The sequence below is a fragment of the Oryzias latipes genome, chromosome 1 (genome assembly GCF_002234675.1).
Source record: "Oryzias latipes chromosome 1, ASM223467v1".
Lineage (NCBI taxonomy): Eukaryota > Metazoa > Chordata > Actinopteri > Beloniformes > Adrianichthyidae > Oryzias > Oryzias latipes.
Window position 1 is genome coordinate 11,283,075 of NC_019859.2, and position 23,425 is coordinate 11,306,499.

At 39.9% G+C, this 23,425-nt stretch overlaps 1 protein-coding gene across 26 annotated transcripts in view; it reads right to left on the reverse strand.

Moving 5' to 3' along the window:
• Window positions 1-1,438: 1,438 nt before the first annotated feature.
• Window positions 1,439-23,425, reverse strand: part of LOC101165944 (receptor-type tyrosine-protein phosphatase delta) — a 227,019-nt gene continuing 205,032 nt past the window's right edge. For 15 of the 26 annotated variants that reach the window (XM_023956023.1, XM_023956047.1, XM_023956041.1 and 12 more), the window contains 11 exons: window positions 22,344-22,519; window positions 19,422-19,445; window positions 17,038-17,157; window positions 15,574-15,728; window positions 12,918-13,203; window positions 10,098-10,276; window positions 9,881-10,007; window positions 8,893-9,018; window positions 8,659-8,813; window positions 4,671-4,806; window positions 1,439-4,592 (listed from right to left, as the gene is read on the reverse strand). In XM_023956023.1, coding sequence (XP_023811791.1) covers window positions 4,524-4,592; window positions 4,671-4,806; window positions 8,659-8,813; window positions 8,893-9,018; window positions 9,881-10,007; window positions 10,098-10,276; window positions 12,918-13,203; window positions 15,574-15,728; window positions 17,038-17,157; window positions 19,422-19,445; window positions 22,344-22,519 — 1,553 coding nt within the window. In that variant the 3' untranslated portion in view covers window positions 1,439-4,523. The remainder of the gene's footprint in view (window positions 4,593-4,670; window positions 4,807-8,658; window positions 8,814-8,892; window positions 9,019-9,880; window positions 10,008-10,097; window positions 10,277-12,917; window positions 13,204-15,573; window positions 15,729-17,037; window positions 17,158-19,421; window positions 19,446-22,343; window positions 22,520-23,425) is intronic. The other 11 variants (XM_023956073.1, XM_023956090.1, XM_023956085.1 and 8 more) reach the window with 1 other exon arrangement.

Here is a 23,425-nt window from a genome sequence, read left to right on the forward strand (position 1 = left end):
CCCACCCTTACATTGACGTGTTCTCCCTACCATGACAAAGGTGGATAAAGGTGGAAAGATTTCATGTAATCCATGGACACCAGTGAAGATCACAAATCATTGAAGAAAAAAGGTTCAGAGCACTGTCTAGTGGGTCTAGATGACCCAACTCCCAATGGTAAAGTGCCTAGGATAGCACAAGGGTTACATTCTGTTCTATATGAAGTATAAAATAAAATAATTGTGTAATTTGATAAATATTTATTAGAAATCTGCAAAATTTGAAAAACTATTAAACACTATACACATCCTTTTTGTATGTTCAAAAATGGTTATTTAAGGACTTTGTCCATAAATCAATCTAAGTGGGTGGGATTTGCACACCTTTTGGCTCATTTTTGATTAGTTTTTACAGACACCTGCTTATCCTTTGTGCTATCTTATGCACTTTACATTTGGAGTTGGGTCATCTAGACCCCATAAGACAGTGCGCTGAACCTTTTTTCTTCAATGATTTGTGATCTTCACCGTTGTCCATGGATTACATTAAATCCTCTTCACCTTTATCCACCTTTGTCATGGTAGGGAGAACATGTCAATGTAAGGGAGGGGTCATAGGATAGCACAAGGTTTAATACTGTTAACCTGTTAGTTAGAATCTAAAGTTTAGACCAAATACATGGAAAATGAGTTGCTTTTATTTGGTTTTAAAGACCCACTTCACCCACTGACAATCTTGTTTCATCATGTTCTAGAGGTAACTCAAATTTGCATTTCTGAGTATTTATTTATTCAAATCATTGTGAATCAGGAGCACACGCAGAAATACAGTAAAAAAAAAAGCATATTAGTGACGCAGAGAATGCGCTGGGCGGGCCACAAGCTTCCTGCTTTGAGCAAGAGGGAAAAGGGGGCGGGGTCATCCCTTGCCAAACACCCCACCCACAACAAAAAAAATTATTTATAAGCTACTGCTCATTAAAAACCTATTCACTAACTGGTTTTGCCCCATGTCTTGTAATTAAACTTCTATTTTTCAAAAAATGTTTTTTTCTATAAATTCTGACTTGGATTTTTTTAAGGTTAATCTTTTGGGAATAAATGAAATGTTAGTGAAGTTATATGTAAGATTGTAAAAGTATTTTTAGGATTATATTAAATATTCAAAATCAAAAACATGAATTTTCTTTATAAAGGCAATTGAGTAATTCTATAGTCTTAACATGACTTTAAAAATGTTTCATTTACTAAACATGTTTGCCAATTTTACTTAGGATTTTCAATGCTATTTCCTTTGACTAAAATAACTCAAATAGCAAGAGACAAATAGCAAGTTCTATGCAAAAAAATAAATACGTAATAAATCAGAATGTGGTAAACACGCCAAGAGTCAGTATCCAGCGTCAAAAAATTCCTTCTCATTTCTTCAATAATCTTCAGGAAGGACAGAATCGGCAGCACTTATTTCACTCGAGTTTATTTGTAACAAATGAAACTTGTGTCAATAAAGAACAGAATTCTCTTTTTTTTGTCATTTTCACACGCTCCGAGAACCAATGTAAGAAAATAAAAAGCACTTGCTGAACTCAGAGCTGAAAAAACAACAAACAAACAAAAAAAAAACTTTACATATACAGACCAATTGGAGGTAACTGACCCAAGTAACACACCATGTTTTATACAATTTTACAAACTCCAGAGTTTCTCCATCTACATGATACATTTGGGAATAAAACAGGGACACGTTTTTGTGAAACTTGCTCGTTTGTGGTACAACAAACCCACAATGTGATGTATTGCACACACAGCTGTGCCATAAAACTGTGATTTCAGGTGCATCCTCTTGGTATATCACTCTGTATATCTAATAAATTTCTCTTTGTTCCTTAACTCTACATAAAAATTTTTATATTCATATTTATGCACTGCAATTACTCTCTGTGGTTTGTGTTATTTACATAGACACACTCTTGTGAGCATGTGGAGTTCAAGTAAGACTCCTTTTGGGGATGGCCTATCCAAGATAAAAGGATGCTAGTATTAGTGCATAGTACAAAGAGAAAAAGTGCAAGTCTTCCCATAACCGGCGTGACCAAACAGGGGCATCTCAAAAGTGGTTACCATGCATACAAAAAACAGCTCTAACTGTGACGAGTTGTCGTACATCCCTCATGGAGTTGATGGGTATAAAAAAAATGCTTTATGCCCGTTTTGCGTTGTTAGCACCAAAACTTTCCTTATAACCTCTGTTGTTGCCGGAAAAACACAAACAAATGACATCAGACTGCGGGACACAGGTAAGCTGCTTGACTGAATTTAGGTGAACTGACTTTAAGTTGAGTTCAAACTTTGCCTTTTTTTCGGATTTCTGCATAGCCGAGCAAGAAACAACCTTGACTGAGCTACGTAGTTGCGAAAGGGGGGCCAAAAATTAAAAAACTGAGGTTTTTGCATGAGAAAAACAAATACACATTTAGATAAGTAAAAAAAATAAAAATAAAAACTCACTCAGATGTCTTGCTTTGAAACCATTAACAAACCTAATCAACAGCTACTAGAGTTTAATTGGTTTTGGCTCTGCAGCCAACGAAAAGCCTTCCTTAAAAAAAAAACAACAACACAAAAGAGCAGGAAACACCCTTTAGGTCACTCAACAGAAATTATGTCCACAAACATTCGGATTACATGTACCAGCACGCATACGGAAAATACACAGAAAAAAGCCTTTTTTAAAGTAACTTTATCAAAATAGGCGTTTAATATAAGGCACTAGAAATCTAAAATAAAAAAAAAAACACTTAATAGATGCTGTTCTGAAATATGAGTTCAATCATTTGCTGCTTGCTGTGACATACCCAAGAATGAGATCGTCTACTGTGATAAAAGATCCAGAAAGGAGTTTGTTAGGACTTCATCCTCAGCCCGGATACCATAAACGCAGGAAAAACGATTCTTGCTATCATCATCATCATCATCATCATCATCATCATCATAGTGGTGATTAACTGCAGTTAGTGACTTGACACAAAAATATATAATACATCTACTTATTGCACACTGAATCAGACAGAGAAGAGTTTACGGTGAGCATTCCAGTGAGAAACTTGTCTCAATGCCTGACCTTTCACCCTGCGAGCCCCTTATTTGTGTGAATCCCTTCCTTTCTCCCTCGTGTCAGACATTTTTGTGAAGCTTATCTGGACTTTTAACCCTTGTGCTATCCTAGGCACTTTACCATTGGGAGCTGGGTCATCTAGACCCACTAGACAGTGCTCTGAACCTTTTTTCTTCAATGATTTGTGATCTTCACTGGTGTCCATGGATTACATGAAATCTTTCCACCTTTATCCACCTTTGTCATGGTAGGAATAACACGTCATTGTAAGGGTGGGGTCATCTAAGATAGCACAAGGGATAAATATGCTTCTCATTTGCGTGCAGACTGTCTGCACTTCCCGTCAGGACACAGGCAGGCAGGAGGTGGTTGTTGGGACTTTTCTGGCATCATAGCGAGAAGGTTCTAAGTCCTGTACGCATGCCAGAAGTGCGACGAGGTGGGGGTGAGATGCTGCGAGGGAGCGTTTGTCCTAAAACGGTGAAAATACCACACTAGATTTGATTGTACACTTTTAATCTCTTATAAAAAATGGCTACAGTTCATTGGATGACACAGGAAACAAAGCCTTACTCTTGTGTGGTCTGTGGGGGACAAAACGACAAATTGTGCCCACCTTAAAAAATAGTTGCGGCTTACTGAAAAATAAAAAAATGATTTTATGGTATGCATTTTTCACCTCTGCCATGCGTCCCTTATTTCAAATCATAAAGCGTAAGGTTGAATCGGTGGAGTTTATCGCTGTATGGTAGAAATTTCACCTTTTTTCCCGCCAAACGTTTTTGTTCAAAAGAAACAAAAGTCTGTTTCCAAAATGATCCAGAAAGAAACAGAAAGCATGACCCTGTGGTCTTTTCAGTGTCTGTGTCTTTTAATACTGTGTGCTCTGTGCGCTCAGGCTGACGTTGGCAATTCTGCGGTGCTGAAAAGAATCCGCTCCATCGGTCGACCGGGTCTCCGATCAAATAGATTCTGCCTCGAGTGTTCCCATGATATAAAAATCCAAACTCCCGGTGACGGAAAAAGTCTCGTAGCTCAGTCCCGTGTTTCGTTAGGTTATGCTACACTGGTGGACGAGGTGAGGCTCCACACCCAAACAAAGGGATCCAAGTGCCCGAAAAAAAAGCACAAAAGAAAAGAAATCTATACTCAATTGAGTATTCTGATTGAAACGGGTGGTTGAGTTCTCCAGACAGGTGTGTTTGTTTGGGCTGAGAGGGGCGGGGAAGGACCCCTCCCCACCTTTGTCAAGCAGGTATGGCTCAGTTAGAGGTGCTGTTTCTGGGTACGGGATAAGCCGGTGGGCCCCCTTAACTCTGCATGTGGTTGGTGTTCATGCACACATCACAGCCTAGTGCATGTATTCAGGTTGTGTGTGACACTAAGAGGAAGCACTAGGTTGAGTGTGGCATGACAGACGACCGGGTTTTTATGTTGCATAGTGGTCAAAGCTTCCTAGGTACTCCAAACTAGCCCTGTAGCAGAATTGGTACTGGTCCTGAAAGACAGAAAAAAGAGATTTAAAGACAGGGAGATGGTATTTTTGTCCAGAAAATGAAAGATTGAGAGATATGACCTCTGTCTGAACCGTGGCAGGTCTTTGAGTGCGCAGCATCTTAACGGTCTGGAAGATGTCCACTACACCTTCATACCTCATCCTCTCCAGAACGATGCTGAGGGTGATGAACACTCCGGTCCTTCCTACTCCAGCACTGGGGAAAGATTGTTTCAAAATTATTTTCTAGCAGAGAGAAAAAAAGAATGAATAAACTGGTACTGAAAAGCAACTGGGTACTAAGTTATTTAACCAGTAATTAAAAAAACACAAGTGTTTTAATTTCTTGCATAAAAATAGCTCATTTTAAACTTTGATCAAATTCCCAGCAAGCCGACAAAGAAATAGAGATTTCTGGATAATAATCTTTTAAAAATCCACTCAGATTTTTTCTGATCTATTTTAAAGTTCTCATACTGGTCTTTTAATTATGATTATAAAATTAAAAAAAATTGGTTGTTTTCTAGGAAATAGTTTCTGCAGAGCGGCAGGATTTAGTTAGAAACAAGCCTCTGAGTTGCAGGCGGGACCATTTCTGCTATTTTACATGCTCTCCTGCTAGTTTGCAGCTCCTCACAAAAATGGTGACAAATATTGGAGCTATCCAGTTTCTAGCCAGATACCAGCTCGAACGAGGAAAACAAAGACCTACATGGATCTAGAATGGAGCAGAGCAGGGAGCTTGTGACCCAGCCAGTGTATTTTCTATGTCACAGCTACAAGCTTTTTCCAATGTCATTTTTTCATCTGCTCCTGTTTTACAACAATTACAACAAAGGAAAGAAATGAAATGCAAATTTGAGCTTAGTTTTCATTATAAATGTCCTCCATCTTCAAAAAAATGCCAAAAGGACGTGTTAAAAAAATCCAAAACACTGTTTTCATTGGAATGGGTCTTTAAAAACACACCCAAAATTAAGCTGCTATAAATATAAAAGGAACTTTTGTTTTCTTGTTTGTTTAGTATAATATTTTTGTGAGTATTTTGTCCTTTGTTTTACTTTGTTCAATCTCAGCTGTGTTATTTTTGGTTCTTGTCCTGTTCTGGTTTCAGTTTTTTTATCCCCCATTAGTCACTTCAGGTTGTTAATTATCCACAGTGGTCTTCATTAGTTAGTGATTAGAAAAGTCTGGTTTCCAGTTTACCTGCACTATTTTGTTGAACCCATCTTTGTGCACCGCAAAACAGGTCACTTAATAAATAAGTCAAAAAATTGTTACCCCCTTGGCAAATTTTCTTTAAATAATTAAAGAATCCACCAATGGAGTAAAAAATTGGTCTGGCCGAGAATTTTTATTTTAAGAAAAGAAATTCCAGTCACTGAGACATGTTTTCTCAAACTTGAAAAGAAAACTTCTTCTACTATTGAAAAACTTTAGTAATAAAACATTCTTTTTCTTGTAATACAGAAAATAAGACAATTTTCAGTTTTTCCAATGTGAGTTAGTTCATGCTCAAGTTTGTTTTTTAAACTTTAAAAGCCCTGCTCTTCTGCAACTTTGGCTCCCACACTTCAGTTGAAGGCCTCCATCATTATAATTCATTTCCAGGACTGAGGCAGACATTAGAGAAATATTCCAAGCTGATCTATCTGTTCTGATCAATACATTGAAAGTTACATCAATTTACAAGAAATGCGTGTCAGTAACCTCAGAGTCTGGACAGACGGTTTCCTCTTTTAGGTCATTCACAAGGACTGGATCTTCAGATAAATATGACATTTTTGTCCAAAAAATGTGTTAATTTAACAGTTAATCTCTAAATTTGGTTTCATATAGTAAACATGGCTTGCATCGACTTTCTTTAATGTTTGCACATCAATAAGCGATGCTTCCTTAAGTCCCGATAAAGTTCCAGTAGACATACGGCTGCCTCAGCGTTAAGGAGCTGCTCTGACTCTCTGTTTTATATATTTGGATCTGCGAGCTGTTTCCAGATTTATGACGAGAACACAATCTGGCTCACATCTTTAAAAATATTTAGTTTTGTTCTGTTTTTCCTCCGAAGGCTATGAGGCTCAAAACTGCAGGCAGGCTGATTCACGAACTCTTTGTTTTGGATCCGTTTCCTGGTTGTGTGTGCAGAAAAGTGGCTCAGTGAATGAGCAACTGGTTGGCAACATACGACCCTCATTGTATAAACTGAAATAAATACTGGTTGCAAAAGGAAAATCTCAGTAACCTATAGGTTCAGGCAACCTTCGCTGCTAAATCGCTGCTTTAAAATCACCTTAAAAAGTTTTGTCTTCTTCATCTTAGATTTAGTTTTTAAAAAAAAAAATCTTAAAGATCCACACTGAAAACAATATGTTTTAGGTGTTTTAACCTTTTTCTAATGAGGGAGGAAAGATATAAAGAAAATTAAGCTACTTTTGTCACGCTTTCAACCCTGTGGCTTATTCAACAATGCGGCTAATTTATGCCTTTTTTTTATGAAATTTTTTCTAACGACCGCTAGGGGGCGCTCGAGCAGAAAGCTTAAGAGCGAGAAAGGGGGAATTCGGTATTTGTGTCGAGGAAGACGCAAGTTTAATGTAAATGAATAGCACAAACAGACCCTTATCATGGAAAATGCAAGAAGAAATGGATATGATGCAGCTTTCAAGTTAAAAGCAATCGTTAAAAGCAGTGTGAAAAAATCCACAATCACCAACGGGTTTGGAAAAGCTGGTCTGCTGCGTGACGGAGAGGACAGCACAAGCTCAGGAGTGAATTTACCTCAGGATGAAAGTGACACTGACAGCGACAACGAAGGAGACACTGAGAGAGAGTGTGTGGCGAAGAATATCTGATGCTATTCCAATCCGACACTGAGGAGGAAGACTTCCATGGTTTCAATGCACAGGAGGAAGTGGAAGAAAGCTCTCAGTGACTTTTACGTTTATGTTTTTTAAAACAGCCCTGTTAGCGCTGTGTTACGGTGTGTCACTGTTGTGAAAGAAAACATCCGGCACATGCACTGCGCTTGCCTCTGCGCCGCACGCGCCTATAAGTTACTGCTGCTCTCAGTGACCTTTTTTTTTCTTTTCTCTCACTCTCAGTGACTTTTACCGGTATGCTTTTTTAACCAGCCCTGTTACTACCATATTGCTGCCGTGTTACTGTCACAGGCGGCGGTTTTATCACATACACATCCTCCTTCTACAACACGTTTCAATGTGGGCCCAACGGCTTATAGGGAGGTGCGGCTTATCCTTTAAAAATGTGATGGGTGCGGCTTATAAACAGGTGCGCTCTATAGTCCGGAAATTACGGTATTTCTTTATTAAAATTGTTGTGAATCAGGAGCAGACGAAAGAAAATGCTGTTTCGAAAAGATAGTACTTATGAAGTCGAAAATACAATGGGTGGGCCACAAGCTCCCTGCTCTGCTCCCTATATACATTTGAAGATCCATGTGGATCCACTAGATCCCTGTACGTCTTTGTTTTCCTCGTCTGAGCTGGCAGCTGGCTCAAAACTGTACGGCTGGATACCTCCAAAATATTGCTCGCCATTTTTGTTGCACCGATAATGTCACGTTAGAGGTGCATGGGACTGTAAGCTAGAAAGAGAGCGTGTAAACAGAGAGCTCTCAGATATGGGTGACAGGAGCAGGGGGTGGGGAGGTGGTTTCTCAGCGCCAGCTTTCCCACCAGCAACTAAGAGGCGAATTTCTAATAAACAACTGCTTCTCTGCAGAAACTATGTCCTAGAAAAGAATACAGCTTTTTTTTCCTGTTCAAGCTAAAAACAACATAATTAAAATAGCTCAAATAATGATCGAAATATACATTTAAATGTCAAATGAAGCTTAATAATAAACACGTTTCCAGATGTAGTTCCTGCTGTAGAAACAAATCAAAGTCTCATGTGGAGTTTTTGGTTTTTTTCCGCTCCACACTGTTCTGTTCTGGCTTCTCTTGTAGATGCAATATGGATTTTTTTTCTACAGCCATTTGTTTCTGGCAGGTTTACAAACATGAATGTTGAAAGGGGTTACACTTTTTACAGGTCAGCTGCGACTCACCTGCAGTGCACGGTAATTGGCCCGTCCTGCCCAAACTGCTCTTTAGTTTTATGCACCTGCCCAATAAAATCTATGAATCCCTCCCCTGACTTTGGCACTCCTTGCTCTGGCCAATCAGTAAACTGGAACTGGCGAACCGTGCGTGACTGGCCATCCTGAAAGGAAAGAAGGGAGTTAATCTTTCAAAATCCCAAAAGATCAAAGTAGTCCAAAAGAGCGCATCAGCAGACTCACCCTGGCATCAGTCACTTTGAACTCTCGCAGGATGTACTGAGGCATGTTATACTCCGCCATGGGATCCACCACGAAGTACTGGTATCTGGCCGAGCGCTCCGCAGGCCAGTACTGGTGACACTTCTCCTGCAGAGGACAGCACACTTCGGCTCAGAGCGCTGTTTTTTCACTCTGAACAAACTGAGTAAGAGTCATTTCAGGCGTCTTCATTACGAAAATGTCTTTTTCACTTGCAAGGTTCATTTCTCATTTAGGGCCTATTTTGTGGCAGATGAGCTATGACTTTCATGAACAATAACCGTGCCGTGTGCACAATCAACAGTCACTATATTCAAACATTTATCACATTCAGCTTGAGTCTCATTTTGGGTTCAATATCATCCACAAAGCGCTCATATTTAGTCATAAAACAATCGTTTTGGGGTTTTCTTTCTTTTTCTGCCACACCTAAAAAGCTGTATGGAGACTCTGAAGGAAGACTGCAGCTTCAAAATTATGATCCAATAATCAACATCCATGATTAAAACTTACTAAATGATTCATCCAATAGCGATGAAGTAATCTAACATAGAAAAATTATCTTTTTTCCCCATCTTTTTTTCCAAAGGGGAGCTGTTAAGGCCAAAATTTCAAAAATGCTGTGCCAAAGCAACATTCTAGTACAAATCCAGCAAAAACATTACTTTAATTTAGTCCACCAATAAATCAGAAATTCCAGGATTTACTTTTTGTATTTACAATAAAACAATCATCTATTGCATGAAATGTTTCATACAAATCACTTTGGTACTATCATATACAGAGGAATTGCTAGGTTTATATAAGTTTTTAAAATGAATTTCTTTTAAACAAACATCCCAGTTTGTACAACAACATAAAACTTCTTTTGGCTATCGTCTACAAGCTCTAACAGCAACAGATTCTTTAATTGAACAATTTTTCCCACACGTTTGGCCTGATTGCATAAAAAAAACCACGTCAACCGTACCCGTCCCATTTCTCTCAGCTTGGTTAGCATGACAACTATGGTGGAGTTGTGCTCCCACAGCATTCTCCAGTAGTCCTCTGTGGTCTCAGCCAGTGGGCCTTGAGTTGCTATATAAGCTCTCTGCTGCCTACAAAAACACAAACACATAACAAGTGTTAAAATGAACAAATAAATGAACAGACTTCCTCTTTAACATTTCACTCTAGTTTTTTCGCGCCTGTATCCGTCGATGAAGCTGGCGTTGATGTAATCCGAACCCTCCACTCCTCTGATTGGCTGCAGACACACACGTGTGGTCTCGTAGGGCATGATGTTGACCAGCCGGTTCTTGAACTTGTTACATGGCAGATTGGCACTCACGAACCGTGACGTGTGAGCCTTGGCACTGGCCAGACGCTGGAAAACATTTGACATTTGGACGTTAGAGGGTACTTGAGGAAAGATGCATTTAAAGTAAAAAAAAAAACACAACAAAAGTGCTCTATGGTTTTATCAAACACAAAAGAATAAGAAAGTGTCTGGTTTTATTTCTTTGTTAAATGAGCTAAAAACTGTTGGATATATTATTTTTATAGTATTATTAACTTTATACTAAGTGGTGGCTTCAGCGTTACATTTAAGAAGGATTTTTTAATTAATTGGTTTTGATTTCTTTTTTTCAATGACCACATTTATTTATTTAGTCATACATTTCATCAAAGTAAATTATTGTTTTAATGCATGAATGATGCTCTTAAGTCTAAATTGATTTGAAAAAAGATTTTCCTCCAGTTTAAAAAAAAATTTTTTTTTTTAATATCACAGTCTTTCTAGCTGTGATGAGAATTCCGACTTCTAGTTGAACCTTACGCATGTCAAAACTCACTAAATGTATTTGCCACCAGGCCCGGTGTTTTTCACTGCCAGACAAGGGGAATTGGAAAATCGGTTAACAAGGCAGGCCTGAAGGTATTTAGCCAGACAACTCCAATTGAATAAACAAAGTGGGGGCGACTCAGAGGGATTGGGGCGGCAATATGGAAAAGAAAAAGAACATAATAAGACGGACAAGACGAGCAGAAAATCAAGAGTCGGGCTGCAGGAAACCACAAGGCCCCGCTCTGTCTCAGTCACATATGCAAACCACACTTGATCCAGCGCAATATGCATACATATATTTATAGAGCAGGCAGGAGGTGAGCGGATACACTCTCCTGAAACTCTTGACCGCTGAGAGACATGGCTTAAAAGGAAAGTCAGAACAACAGAGAATAAGCAAGAAGTAACCGCAGACTGAAGAGAAACAATGAGCTCCCACGAGCCGATCTGAGGCTAACGCAGAGAAGCAGCTGGAAAATCCCGTCGATCGGAAATATGTCTGGGTATCAAGAACTCCAACATCAACAGTGTCAAATTCGTCGCAACTTTTGACCTGAATCCGACTTGTTCTATAAACAAACGGCAGAGTTTTACGTGTGGACGCCTTCTTTGAGCTCCAGGAAACAAAAGCATGACCTGTGTGAACGGGATCCCTCTGGCTGCTTTTTCTCACTTTTGATTCAACTTTGTGTGGTTTTCAGGCGAGTTATGCGAAGCCAGACCGCTTCGAGAAATTTCACACACTTCTGGTGTTTTGTTAATGAAGCTGGAAGGTGCTCCTCGAGACAGCGGCCCGCAAAATTCCACGAAACGCCATGTTTTGGATGATCCTGGCATATGTTTCACATCAGCACATGACTCAAAGAGAAAACAATCAAGTTATGGCTCGATCGGTTGTCATTGGCAGTAGACTACTATGAAAAGAGGAATGCTGGGTTAAAGGCTAAAGGAAATTTCTTGGGTCGCCTGGAGTGTTGACTCTATCTACCCTCTGAGAGTTTAGGCAAAGATTGTGTAAAAACTCTGTGGCAAACGTCACTCAGCCAGACCGGCCAGGTCTGAGGAGGCCTAGTTTGGTGAAAGCAAACAAAGGAAAGGCAAAGTAAAGAAAGTCGGATCTTCTCAACAGGAATTCTGATTATCTCCATTGATCTTTTAGAAGATGACATTCAAGATATTTTAGTAATCTGCTATATTTAGTATTTCTATTTTATTTTATGTGTTTTATTGTGGTATCTGTATCATTTTCCTGCACTCATATAATCTCACTTTAGATTCAGTTACTCTTGAAACCTAAAAATATGTGCATTTATAACAATTTTTGCTTGTAAAGATTGGAAGAATTTCTGACCAATCAGCATCAACCTTCATGTCCATGTCTGTGATTGGCTGGCTTTTGTCTTGGACCTTTGAGTCCTGCTCTGTTTCGAGTGCAGAAGAGAGAGGATTTCTCTCGAGTGAAAATTGTTTTGATTGTATTTATTTTAGAGTTTCAAGTGCAAAATACTTTTTTGAGCACACAATTTTTTTTTGTTTTGCGCTCAAAACAGTGAATGTTATGCTTGGAATAATGGCAGAAAAAATCCCTCAATAAGAGAGACTCTCTACAGAGATTTGAGAGAACAAAAAGTGGTGATATAAAAGATAGTTATCCGAGCGACTGTGGAAAACGGGAAAGGTAGGAAGAAAGCAAGAAATTTGTTGGCTCACTTCCAAGAGTGCGGGAAAAAAACAGGAAAAAGAAGAACAGAATCAAAGCTAATTAAAAATTTGATTAACCCTTAGATGACCCCACCCTTACATTGACGTGTTCTCCCTACCATGACAAAGGTGGATAAAGGTGGAAAGATTGGCATCTAAGTTTGTTACTGGCCTGGCAAGCATGAGCATCTATTACATTTGATTTAATTTAAGTCACAGTTAAAATTGTCATTACAATTCTTTCACATCTTTGTCTGGGACAACACCCTCTTTAATGATGCTTTCAGAGTTTTAGCAACAACTTTCTGTTGTTGAACGCTTCTGACCTTCTGCAGCCCAAACTTGAGCTGCTATTGTACAAATGACAAGCATCATTGAACCTCTAAGTGCCTGGAGAAAAAGGGAAACGTGCATCTTTTCCATATAGGGACAAGACAAGTGCTACCTTGTTTTGCTGCTACAATCCAGCCCTTCTCACCTTGAACTCCAGCTCCATTCCTGTGACATTTTCTCCAGGCTCGATCTGTGTCAGCCTCTGGATGTAGGAGTACAGGTTTCTAGCGGGAACCTCCGTGTTGCCGCAGGTCACGGCCTCCAGCACAGCGTCATGGATGAAAATGTACTGGTCCTCAGTCTGGACCATGTAGTTCCTCTGTGAGCGCATTAGCGTGACATGGCCGTAGACGTCGATGGTCTTTTCATGCTTGATGCGCTCTGTCATGGCGTCGATAACGATGAAGCAGCCCGTGCGACCGACTCCAGCACTAGGATGAGATCAAGGGAGATTAAAAACGGGGTACACATATTAGGAAGACCACATAAAAAAAGGGGTGTGAAGAGTCATTTTCCTAAGTGTCCGCTATCGCTTTACAGCTGATCTGGACCCTGCAAACCATTAACTTAAATCACCTAAGTGTTGCAAAGATGCCCCGCCAGCAATATTTCTAACAAGTGACACCAGCAATGACTCAGCACTTTTATTGCACCGGTATCTGGAAGATAATATCCACATCGGCATAAAATCCAGAAATACAATCCATGAAGGTGCTCACCCAAACACTTCACATTTTTGCTCTGTAAGTCCCTGACTGATGAGATGACCTGACCAAGCGGGACTGTACGAGTGAACAGAAAACTCTTTGTTTAAAGTCCCACGTCGATCGTCTTTTGATCCATTTTAAAAGCTTCATACTTAAAAGCGTTGGTCTTTTAAGTATGATTAAGCTGTTTTTAGTCTAAATCTAAAAAACTTGTCGTTGTCTCGGACATAGTTTCTGCAGTGTGGCAGGAGTTAATAAGAAATTCACCTCTGAGTTGCGGGCGGGACCATTGGTAAGGAGCTACTCCACTGAGAGATCTTTGTTTACACTCTCTCCCGCTAGCTTACAGTGCCTCACACCCGGTGTGAGGGACTGTAAGCTAGCGGGAGAGACAAGGAAAACAAACGGACGAGGAAAACAAAGACATACACGGATCTATGTATCTCCAAGTGGATCCACCAGAATGGGGCGGAGCTGAGAGTTGTGGCCCGCCCAGCGTGTTTTCTATGTCAAATATAGCGTTGTGTTAGGAATGGCATCCAGTGTATAACTCTCTGCTAGACCGAATGTGCGGATCAGTGAAAGCCGAGGGGATGTGCTGAAAGGTAAAGAATAATCTTGGTCGAATTTAGGCAGAGACTGTGCTGATGTTGTCGGTCATAAATAACCCCCAAATCAGTCATCGTCATTCGAGGAGAAGGTTTGCTGCAGTTCAGCAACCCTGCAGTTGTCGATTTCATCAGTGAGCAGATTAGGATATTAGACCGTCAACATGGTTACAGAATGCATGAGAGGTGCACACTGGAAGAACTGCATGCTACTCATGACTTGGTCTATTATCACGAGAAAAAAAAAGTGTTCTCTCATGATAATGCGATAGTAGGCGGCGTTATTGAAAAAAAATTAGAAAAAAAGCAAGATGGGAAGTTCTCAGTTTATGTAATTCACAACAATTTGAGTAAAGAGATACTCAGAAATGCAATTTTAAGCTCAATTTTCATCAGAAAAATGGCAAAAGAATATGTTAGAAACACCAAAAACAGCGTTTTTAATCAAAGTGGGTCTTTAAACTCACAACATTTAGCACATGTGTGTTCGTGGGAATCAGATTGTTTCATACAGAGGCTGGATGGAAAATCATGACAGAATTTGTGGCAATAATTAAATTTGATCTATAATCCTGTTAGATACCTTGCAGACAGAGGAGATTAGGAGGAGCTGTTTTTCCTGCCAACCTCCAGTCTTCGTCTTCCGGTGTCTGTAAGTACCCATCCAGCACTCTCACACCACACTCTCCCTTTCTGAACCTCTTTGAGACTCCATTTCATCCCCACCTCCAAAGAGCTTCTCTTTAATTCATCATTTTCATTCACCGTGCCCTGGATTTGACCCGACACCTTCTCTATCATTCTACACAAATTTCCTCCCCTCGCTCTGCACCCTTCCGGCTTCCTTGCTCTCGATCTGTTCTCAACCCAGTTTTTCTTCTGCTTCTCCGCTCCCTGCTCATGCATACCCCCTAATTCTTTCTCCAGAGAGCTCCAGCTCTCCTATTTCCCCCCGTTTTTCTCACTTCTAAGAGCAAACTAGCTTCAGTCCTGGAGCTCAGCACCGTATTAAGACAGTAAATATAGGTTTTCTGAGTCTTTCTACTTCCAACATGCATGCTTCCTGCTCCACAGATGGTATTTTCATTTAAACACACATTCATAAATCCAACTCTTCCTAACTCTAACAATGAAGTGTCAACTGTGAAAGCTAATCTTGGGAAAATTTTAAAAATGATGGATGTTGTTAGCAAAGTATGCGGGTGTGAAAGGCAGTGAGGGTGGTTTGAGGTTTGAGCCATGGCAGGCCAGTCTTGTTTTTGTTAGGAACAATCTTAAACCTATGGCCTGGGACTGAATGTTGATCTTCCCACACTTTTTCACAAATACTGCCAAGAAAAACCCCAAATTACACTCAAGTATTTTGAGGATCAAATTTAATTCCTTTTGGCTCCTCTGGATTGATATTAGGGCGTTGTTTTTTTTCCTTCTTTTTGGTCCAATCAGTGATGAGAATGGAATGTGTTGAGCAGAAACACCGACTAACCTGCAGTGGACAACCATCGGGCCTGCGTCTGGAGGGTTGCAAGCCTTGACCCGGCGAAGGAAGGCCAGGAACGGGGTGGGGTGTTCGGGCACCCCGTGATCCGGCCAGGCTGTGAATTGGAAATGACGGACCTCACGCTTCTCATTGGAGCCGCTCTGGATGAACAAAGAGACAGAGAAGTAGTCACGAAGCGTGGGTGGGTCTGGATATTTCTTTAAAAACCAAAAACACCACTAAAAAAACAGAAAGAAAAAAATACAAGAGGGGTTTTTTGAATACAGTTCTCATCTTTATAATGGTTTTCTCATTTTTAAAAACAAAAAAAGGACATGTCACCACATCCAAAGCAACTTAAAAAAACCAAACAGATTAAAAACCTACAGGGAGCATCTGTAAGCAATCAATCTCTATAGTATTCCACTATTTTTCTTGTCAACAAAATCTTTTTCAACAAAAAAGCTAATCAGAAGTTGGCTCTTTTGAGAAGTTTCCTGATGTGGACTTTTTCCTGTTAGCTCACAGGAAAAAGTTTTCTGGAATCCCACAGGTCACAGCATTCCCGCGGGATTCCCATTGGATTGGAGTTGTCTCTGCCATTAATCACAGGCCCGGGACGGGATAAAATTCTTACAGGAGCAGGAATCAACCGATAAGAATGACGACAAAAAAAGTAGTACAATTACATGAGATGTTTTACATAATGATTAAATAAAGACAAAAATATAGAAGAGAGGGACAGGGGTGGGTTTATTTTGAATGGGAGTGGGATGGGAGTGTGAGTCAGATCACCAGGAGCAGGATGGAACAGGATTATTTTTCAAACTTTGGTGTAGGAGCGAGACGGTACAGGAATAAAAATCCACCTGCAGTTTGGACACAGTCTACCCTACTGGATGACTTTAGCTGTGGATGTCCAGTCGCATCTTTGGGAGAACCTCCTGATCTCCCAAAGCTTGTTTCAACTCCTGTTAAAAGCCAACAGCCAACTCTTGCTTGTTTCCGCTTCCCCCATGTTGAGTTGGGGCAGTAGCCTAATATGTCCACATAATTTCTGACATAACTTCGATGCCAACTCACCTCCAATCAGATTTCAATCTCTAAACAGCATCGATAGTTAATCTAATGACTTTATTAAGTCAGTCCTGCTGATATTCAGGATCAGGGTTCCCTTCAGCTTTTAGCCTGACACAGACTCTTTAGAGTACTGAATGAAGGACGGACAGTTTTTCTGATGACTAAAAAAGTTCCACTTGACTTCCTGTAATACATCCGTTCAATAGACATCAACACCTTCATGCCTCCGTGATGCTTGAAACATGGCTAGTTGGATTCTTTCAACAAGCAAAATATAGATGATCAGAAGCCATATTTTACTCCATCCAGCTTTTAATGTGACAAATCGCCGAGACCAAAATGACTGTAATAAACCATCTATGTTTTACATCACCACACAGAACACTTTACCTTGTAAAGAGCAAAGGTCCTGACAGAGTAAGTGGCTAGTTCCACTGTGTCCAGCAGAGTGACCTGGATGAGGCCGTAGGTCTCTGTGCCTCGAGTCGGCCAGTACTGATCGCACTTCACCTGCAGGCGAAAAGGGGAGAAGCTGAGCAGTTTGCATATGAGTGTGAGAGTGTGTGTACAGATTTGTGGAAGCAGAGGAAGACAGAGCGGAGAAGGGTGCAAGTGCAGAAACAAAAAACAAATAAATAAATAAAGAAGAGGGGAGTGATGAGGTAGATCAGTGACAGAAGTGATGTTCAGTACATGTGCATACTTGGACAAGAGTTTTGACACATTTGCTGGGTAAAAAAGTGACTAAAAATAAAATATTTAAAATGTTCAGCTTGGTATTCTACTTTTTTTCCTTAAACTGTGTCATATTCCATGCTTAAAAAAATGCTTAATAAACTTTGGTAGAAGATCAAATCCCAGCATCCTCTACCACTAAAACACTATTTGTAGTTCATCAGTTCAGCCTGCAGGACCACAGAGGAGGGAAGGGAAGAAAATCCCAGAAGAGATAAAAGAAGAGAAGAGGGTTGTGGCAGAATCAGGCCAAACCAAACGCTACGCGCTGATCCCTCCAGCCCTCACATCAAAGACAGCAGGAAGCTCCGCTCAGCTAGCTCTGCATTCCACTGCTCCAGACTGGGGATTAAGCATTTTGGCCTAGGACGCTCAGGCTGTAATTACGGCTTTCCAGCTGTTGTTTTCCCAGCAGACCTTGAAAGACTGTAAGGACAGAAATGGTCGACCACGTAGGGGGGCCCAGTAACTGCCAGTGATTTGACAGGATTTCAGAACACGCTCGGAGTGAAAAGCTTCATAATTTACTGATTTATGAGCTAACAGCACGACCATGGTGTGATTTGTCCTAAAAGGAAGGATACTGGCAAGATTACCACTGTGGAACCATCTGTGTTCATCTGTGCTTTTAATGGCTAAAAACATAATGGCATAAATGTTTAGACGTGGTAAATGAGATTAAATTTTTTCTGTGCACGCATGAAACAGAGGCGTGCAGCAGGGAGCTACGGTGGCCCAGAAGTCAAAACCACATCAATTAATCCTTACTCTACCCCAAAACATTTAAAGATCACAAGGAAAAATACAAATTAATGATAAAATATTTTAAAAAACATTACATTTTAGAAATCAAAACAAGATTCAAGAAACCAGTTCCAAAAAAAGCAGCCCCCCCCCACAACACAATCCAAAAAAATTAACAACATAAAAAGGAAACATGTCAGGAAACAAAAATTGTTTCTAAAAATCACGGTAAAAATAAAAAAAATTTAAAAAGGAAGCCGAAAAAATAGAGTACTATGGGACATTACTGATTGAATGATGATGTTTATTCACCTTTTCAACCAGAAGTTATTCTCATGGCAATACCCAACATTTGTTTAAAGTCCCACGCAAACCATCTATTGTAAACGTATTCCCAGAGCAACCCCGCCCCCCTTCATGTCACCAATAACTGAGTGGTCCCTGTTTACATGCTCTCCTGCAAGCCCCTCACACATCCAACTTAACTTTTCCGGTGCAGCAAAAATTGTTGCACTATTGGAGCGGATTTGTGATGTACTTTCTACGTCACAAATACGATCTTTTTCAAAAAGAATTTTTCTGTCTGCTTCTGCAAGATTTGAATCAAAACATACTCAGAAACACAATTTTAAGCTTAAGTTTCTTTAAATATGCCCTCCATCATCTCAAAAACAAATTAAAAACACAAAAAATATGATTTTCATCGGAGTGGCTTAAACGTTATCCAATCAGTGATATCCCATAATCCCTACCTTTTCTGGTTTCGTATTAACATTTTTTTTACATTTTATTTTAATTTCTGGAATTTAATTTTGCTTTCTCAACTTTTTTATGTGATGGTTAATAGAATTTCTTATTTCTAAAATGTGATGTCTTTTAAAAAAGTTGTTTTGCTGTTTAAAATGTCCTTGTGATCTTTAGTATGTTTTTTGTATTGAGTGATTTCTTGATGTGATTTGGACTTCAGGGCCACCGTAAGGATCAGACAGGTGAATGCTTTTATTGTGGAAAACTCGGCTAAATGTGCAGTTTTAATCAACAACTGCAGCTCAAAAAAAGAGAATAAAGCACTCCATAAAGTGCATTTTAAAACCTGGTGGACAATGTGAACAATCGTTTTTCGAATTACATCTCACTTTATGCAGTAGGTATTGATTACATATCTCTATATATGTATCTAATAAAAAAAAGGAGGGAGGGGGTAAATACAGGATAAAGGGTAAGGAATGAAACATGGGAGGTCAAGGTTGCATTTGAAAAAAGGATTAGCAAAAGGAGAGAAAGAGAGGTCTTGCCTTAGAGAAGAAATAAGAGGGCATCTGAGGGTCAGAGAGACACAACAGAGACAGTTGGAAAAGGTCGAGAAGGACACAGAGATCGAACAAAAAGCACTGGTTAGTAGAAGAAAGAAGCAAAGGATGGGAAGAAAGGATCATTCTCTGGAAAGAACTCTGGAAATAATTGGTTAGCACTTAATCACGATTCATACCTCAAGCCATTCCTGTTCATTTCATACTGACATGACATTCTCATTACGCCGGATTTTTACTCAAGCGCAAATTCTGTTAGCGAAAGAGAAATGCCTCGAAACCAAATGACTTTCTAATTCATTATCGACCCGGTTTAGCAGCGTCTCTAATCCTCTAAGGCTTGGCTCACCAGTATGTGCTTTTCTGTATTGTACAATTTGGTTCTGATCAACTATGTGAAGTGCTCCAAAAGACCGCTGTAAAATAACTACTCCATTTGACAGAATAAACCTCTTTGAGTTTAGTCTCTGATAAGTGTTTTAGCTCCCTATTGTCCGTGCTGATCTCAAACTGTTGTCCTGTTCCAAAAAAAGCTTTTTCTGCTTTGAATCTGTAATTTTCATCCATCAAAGTTTTCTTTTTGCTTTTAATTGTTTAGGAAAACTGCTTACCTCTCTATTGCATATTAGACACAGGGAAAAATTGTATATAACATTTTTATTAAGACGTTTTGCGGGTATGAGGCGGACATCCCACAGGGAGATTAAAGCTGGTGTCGGTGAACAGAGCTGCAGTTTAGGAAGCATCAAAAGTTGATGTGAAAAGCTCTGATCTGTTAACCCTGGAGGGGCTTGAGCTCATTTTACAAGCCAGTATAATCTTTTGTAGATTTTATAGCTTGGCTCACTTAATAAATACGTCTTAAAGACTCACTCTGATTATCTTTTGATCTATTTTAAAAGCTTTCCCAGTGGTTTTTAATGATGATTAAGCCATTTTTAGCCAAAATCAAAAAAGCTGTATTGTTTTTTAGAACATAGCTTCTGCAGAGCAGCAGGAGTTCATCAGAGTTGTGGGTGGAACCACCTGGGCGGAGCAACCCCACCACCGTTCCCCTCCCAATTGGTCAGAGCTCATGACAGAGAGCATGTGGTCCGCCCACCATAGTTTTGACGTCATAAATACGATTTCTTCCTGCTCCTGATTCACAATGATTTGAATAATGAAATAGGGTTGGGCGATGTCCCTTAAATTGGCCATTGACGATGTTTGCTGTCAACCATCGGGATGGACGATGACATCGTCGGGGGGGGGGGGTATTTGTACATTTTTCGTTCTTATATAACTGCTATTCGTTTTTTTGCTTTTTTCATTTTATTTCCCAACTAATGACTAATCCGCGATGATCCAGTATAAACTGACGGAAGTGACTTTAACAAAAAAAGTAACAAACAAAATAGAAAAGAAGTAGTCCGCTCCCGCACTTCCGGGGGAGTGCGGATTTACAGCTTTGTGTTTGATGGGAAGGGGGGGGGGGTACATGAGCGGTATGTGTGGGAGATTTAAGACTGCGATCCGTCCCGCAGCTCTAGGGGTACATGCAACCGAACTCAGAACCGGGTCTAAAAGTGTGTGTCTGAGCACAGCTCGGATCGTCAGCACACACAGCGGTTTGAGCTTCAAAGCAGAAATGTCGCTCAGTCCTTTAAACATTCAAACAATCACGCGGATTTGTGTTTCCAGTCGTGTCCCGACTAAATAAAGGCTGATGTTATTCTTACATGTTTACGTGCAGCCAGCAAGCAGCACCACCCAAAGCTAATGTTGTTAGCCCGTGTTAGCATACTGCTAATTCTGGCTTCGTTCAGAAAAAGCACTGACCACACGGATTAAAATTCAAATGATGAGCGAACAGGTGTTTCATAATAACCGTAACATTATTAAAGGCACATTTAGAAGATCATCTCGTATTTTACCGAGTTGACATGTCAATGTATATAGCCGCTCGGCGCTGTTTAACAATGTTTTGTATTGAATAGTTACATTCAATAAAGTTTGAAAAAAAAAGCCGCTCGGCGGAGTTTATATCCTTCCGTTTTTCAAACCCTACTGCGCATGTGCGAATGATTTATTCCGACGGAAAGTGTGACCTTAGTGAACGTTTTTATATTCTGAAAACATTTTTCTGGGCCCATCTACACGGTTGGATTCTAATCCGACTGTTGATCCCATCAAGATATTTTGTACATGTAACCGCGGCTTATGGTGTCGACGCGCAACGTGGCGGGGGTGTGGCATCACGATGGTGGTCTCTCCATCGGGATGTCAGTCACCCATCACAACCCTATAATGAAATCTTCAAAAATGATATTTTCAGCTCAATTTTCTTTATTTACGTTCTCCATCAATAGGCAAATGTCAGAAGAACAAGTTAAAAACACCAACAACACCATTTATATCAGAGTGGGTCATTAAATAAGGTGAGTCAAGGTTTAATTGAATATGTTATCTTGTGATTAAACTCTAAGGGGAGTGAAAACTTAATGTTTTGGATCTAATAATACTGCTGCTAGTTATTTAGATAATGAAAAACTGGCTAAGTGCTTCTTCTTTTTTGTTTTTAATTAATTGTTTTTTCCAGTTTTGTATTATTTTTTGTTGATTTATTTCCCTAAAAGGCGCTTCAGTTTGCCAAGACTTTACTAAATTGCTCTAAAAAATCAATCGATTGGTTAGGGTTCGGGTCATCAATCCTCCATATACTTCCCTTTATCTCATCATTGTCATCCCAGCACTGGTCACTCGACTATATTTCCGCATTTCTAAACTTAATTTGACTGATTTCCGTCCTTTTCCAGGTAAATCCAGAACATTTGGCATTAATTATGGCTTCCAATGAACCTACGCGCAGCAGAAGAGCGGAGATGAGCGATTCTCCCCGTCTGCCAGCCCATCGCACTTTCTTACCCGTGACTTCTCCTCCAGCTTGGTCATCATGATGATGTTGGCTGAGTGCTGCTCCCATACCATCCTCCAAAAGTCCCCAAAGGTCTCAGGCAGGGCACCCTGCGTGGCGATGTAAGCATTCTGTCGGCGGTAGCCATCGATATAGTTTGCATTGATGTAGTCACTGCCAGGGACGCCTGCATAAAGAGAGAAGCAGGTCATGCAGGTAGAAATGAGATGAAAAAAATGCAAGCAATTAAATAAAATAAAAAAATCTAACAATCGGGTGTCCATATGAATCCCTGTAAGTTTCTTTGCAACTGAATGTCAATGGTTTTAATAACAAAGTAAAAGGATTTATTTAAAACTCTAGCACTCTGACAGAAGGTTTATGTTAAAGTAATAAAGGGTAAGGATCATCTGAGGTCATGGTGGGAAGATTAATGTTTTCATGGGGGCCCAGTAGTGTTGGATTGTTCTGTCGTCTTGTTTTATTATGCATGCTAAGACGATCATGGGCCTAATCTCAGTTTACTCTCAATGTGTCGCTTTGAATGGCAATAGGACTGTAAGGCCATCTCTGTGTAAGACTCTGCTGACACTGCTTGTCCAGAAAGGGATTGTGTGTGATTGTGCGATGTGGAAAGACCGTCTGTGTGAGTTTGATTTGGGATCAAACCTGCTCATCTGCGGCCTAATACCATAATCCCACAAATCACTGAGTCAGAGCGCGAACATGCACACATACACCAAAGTGTGCAAGAAGTGAAAAACACATGTGTCTTTGTGTCCTCACGTGCGTTAGGATTCACACACTGAGCTGTGACAAGATTCTGCTAAGGTGATGAAAAAAAAAAAAAACTTTCAGATTTTTCTGAATTTATAAAGACGTCAATGATTCTCATCAAAAAATATTTGCTGTGAGGGAAAATGCCTGGTACAAAATTTGCACCGCAAATAACCTTATCACAAAAGTTTTTCAATAGCAGAATAATCTTAGATTGGGGAAAAAATGGCTTAGTGACTTACATATTTTTTGTAAAATAAGATCATTTTCCTTTCACATTGGCGGATAGAAAATCTGTCAGTGGAGTAAGAATATA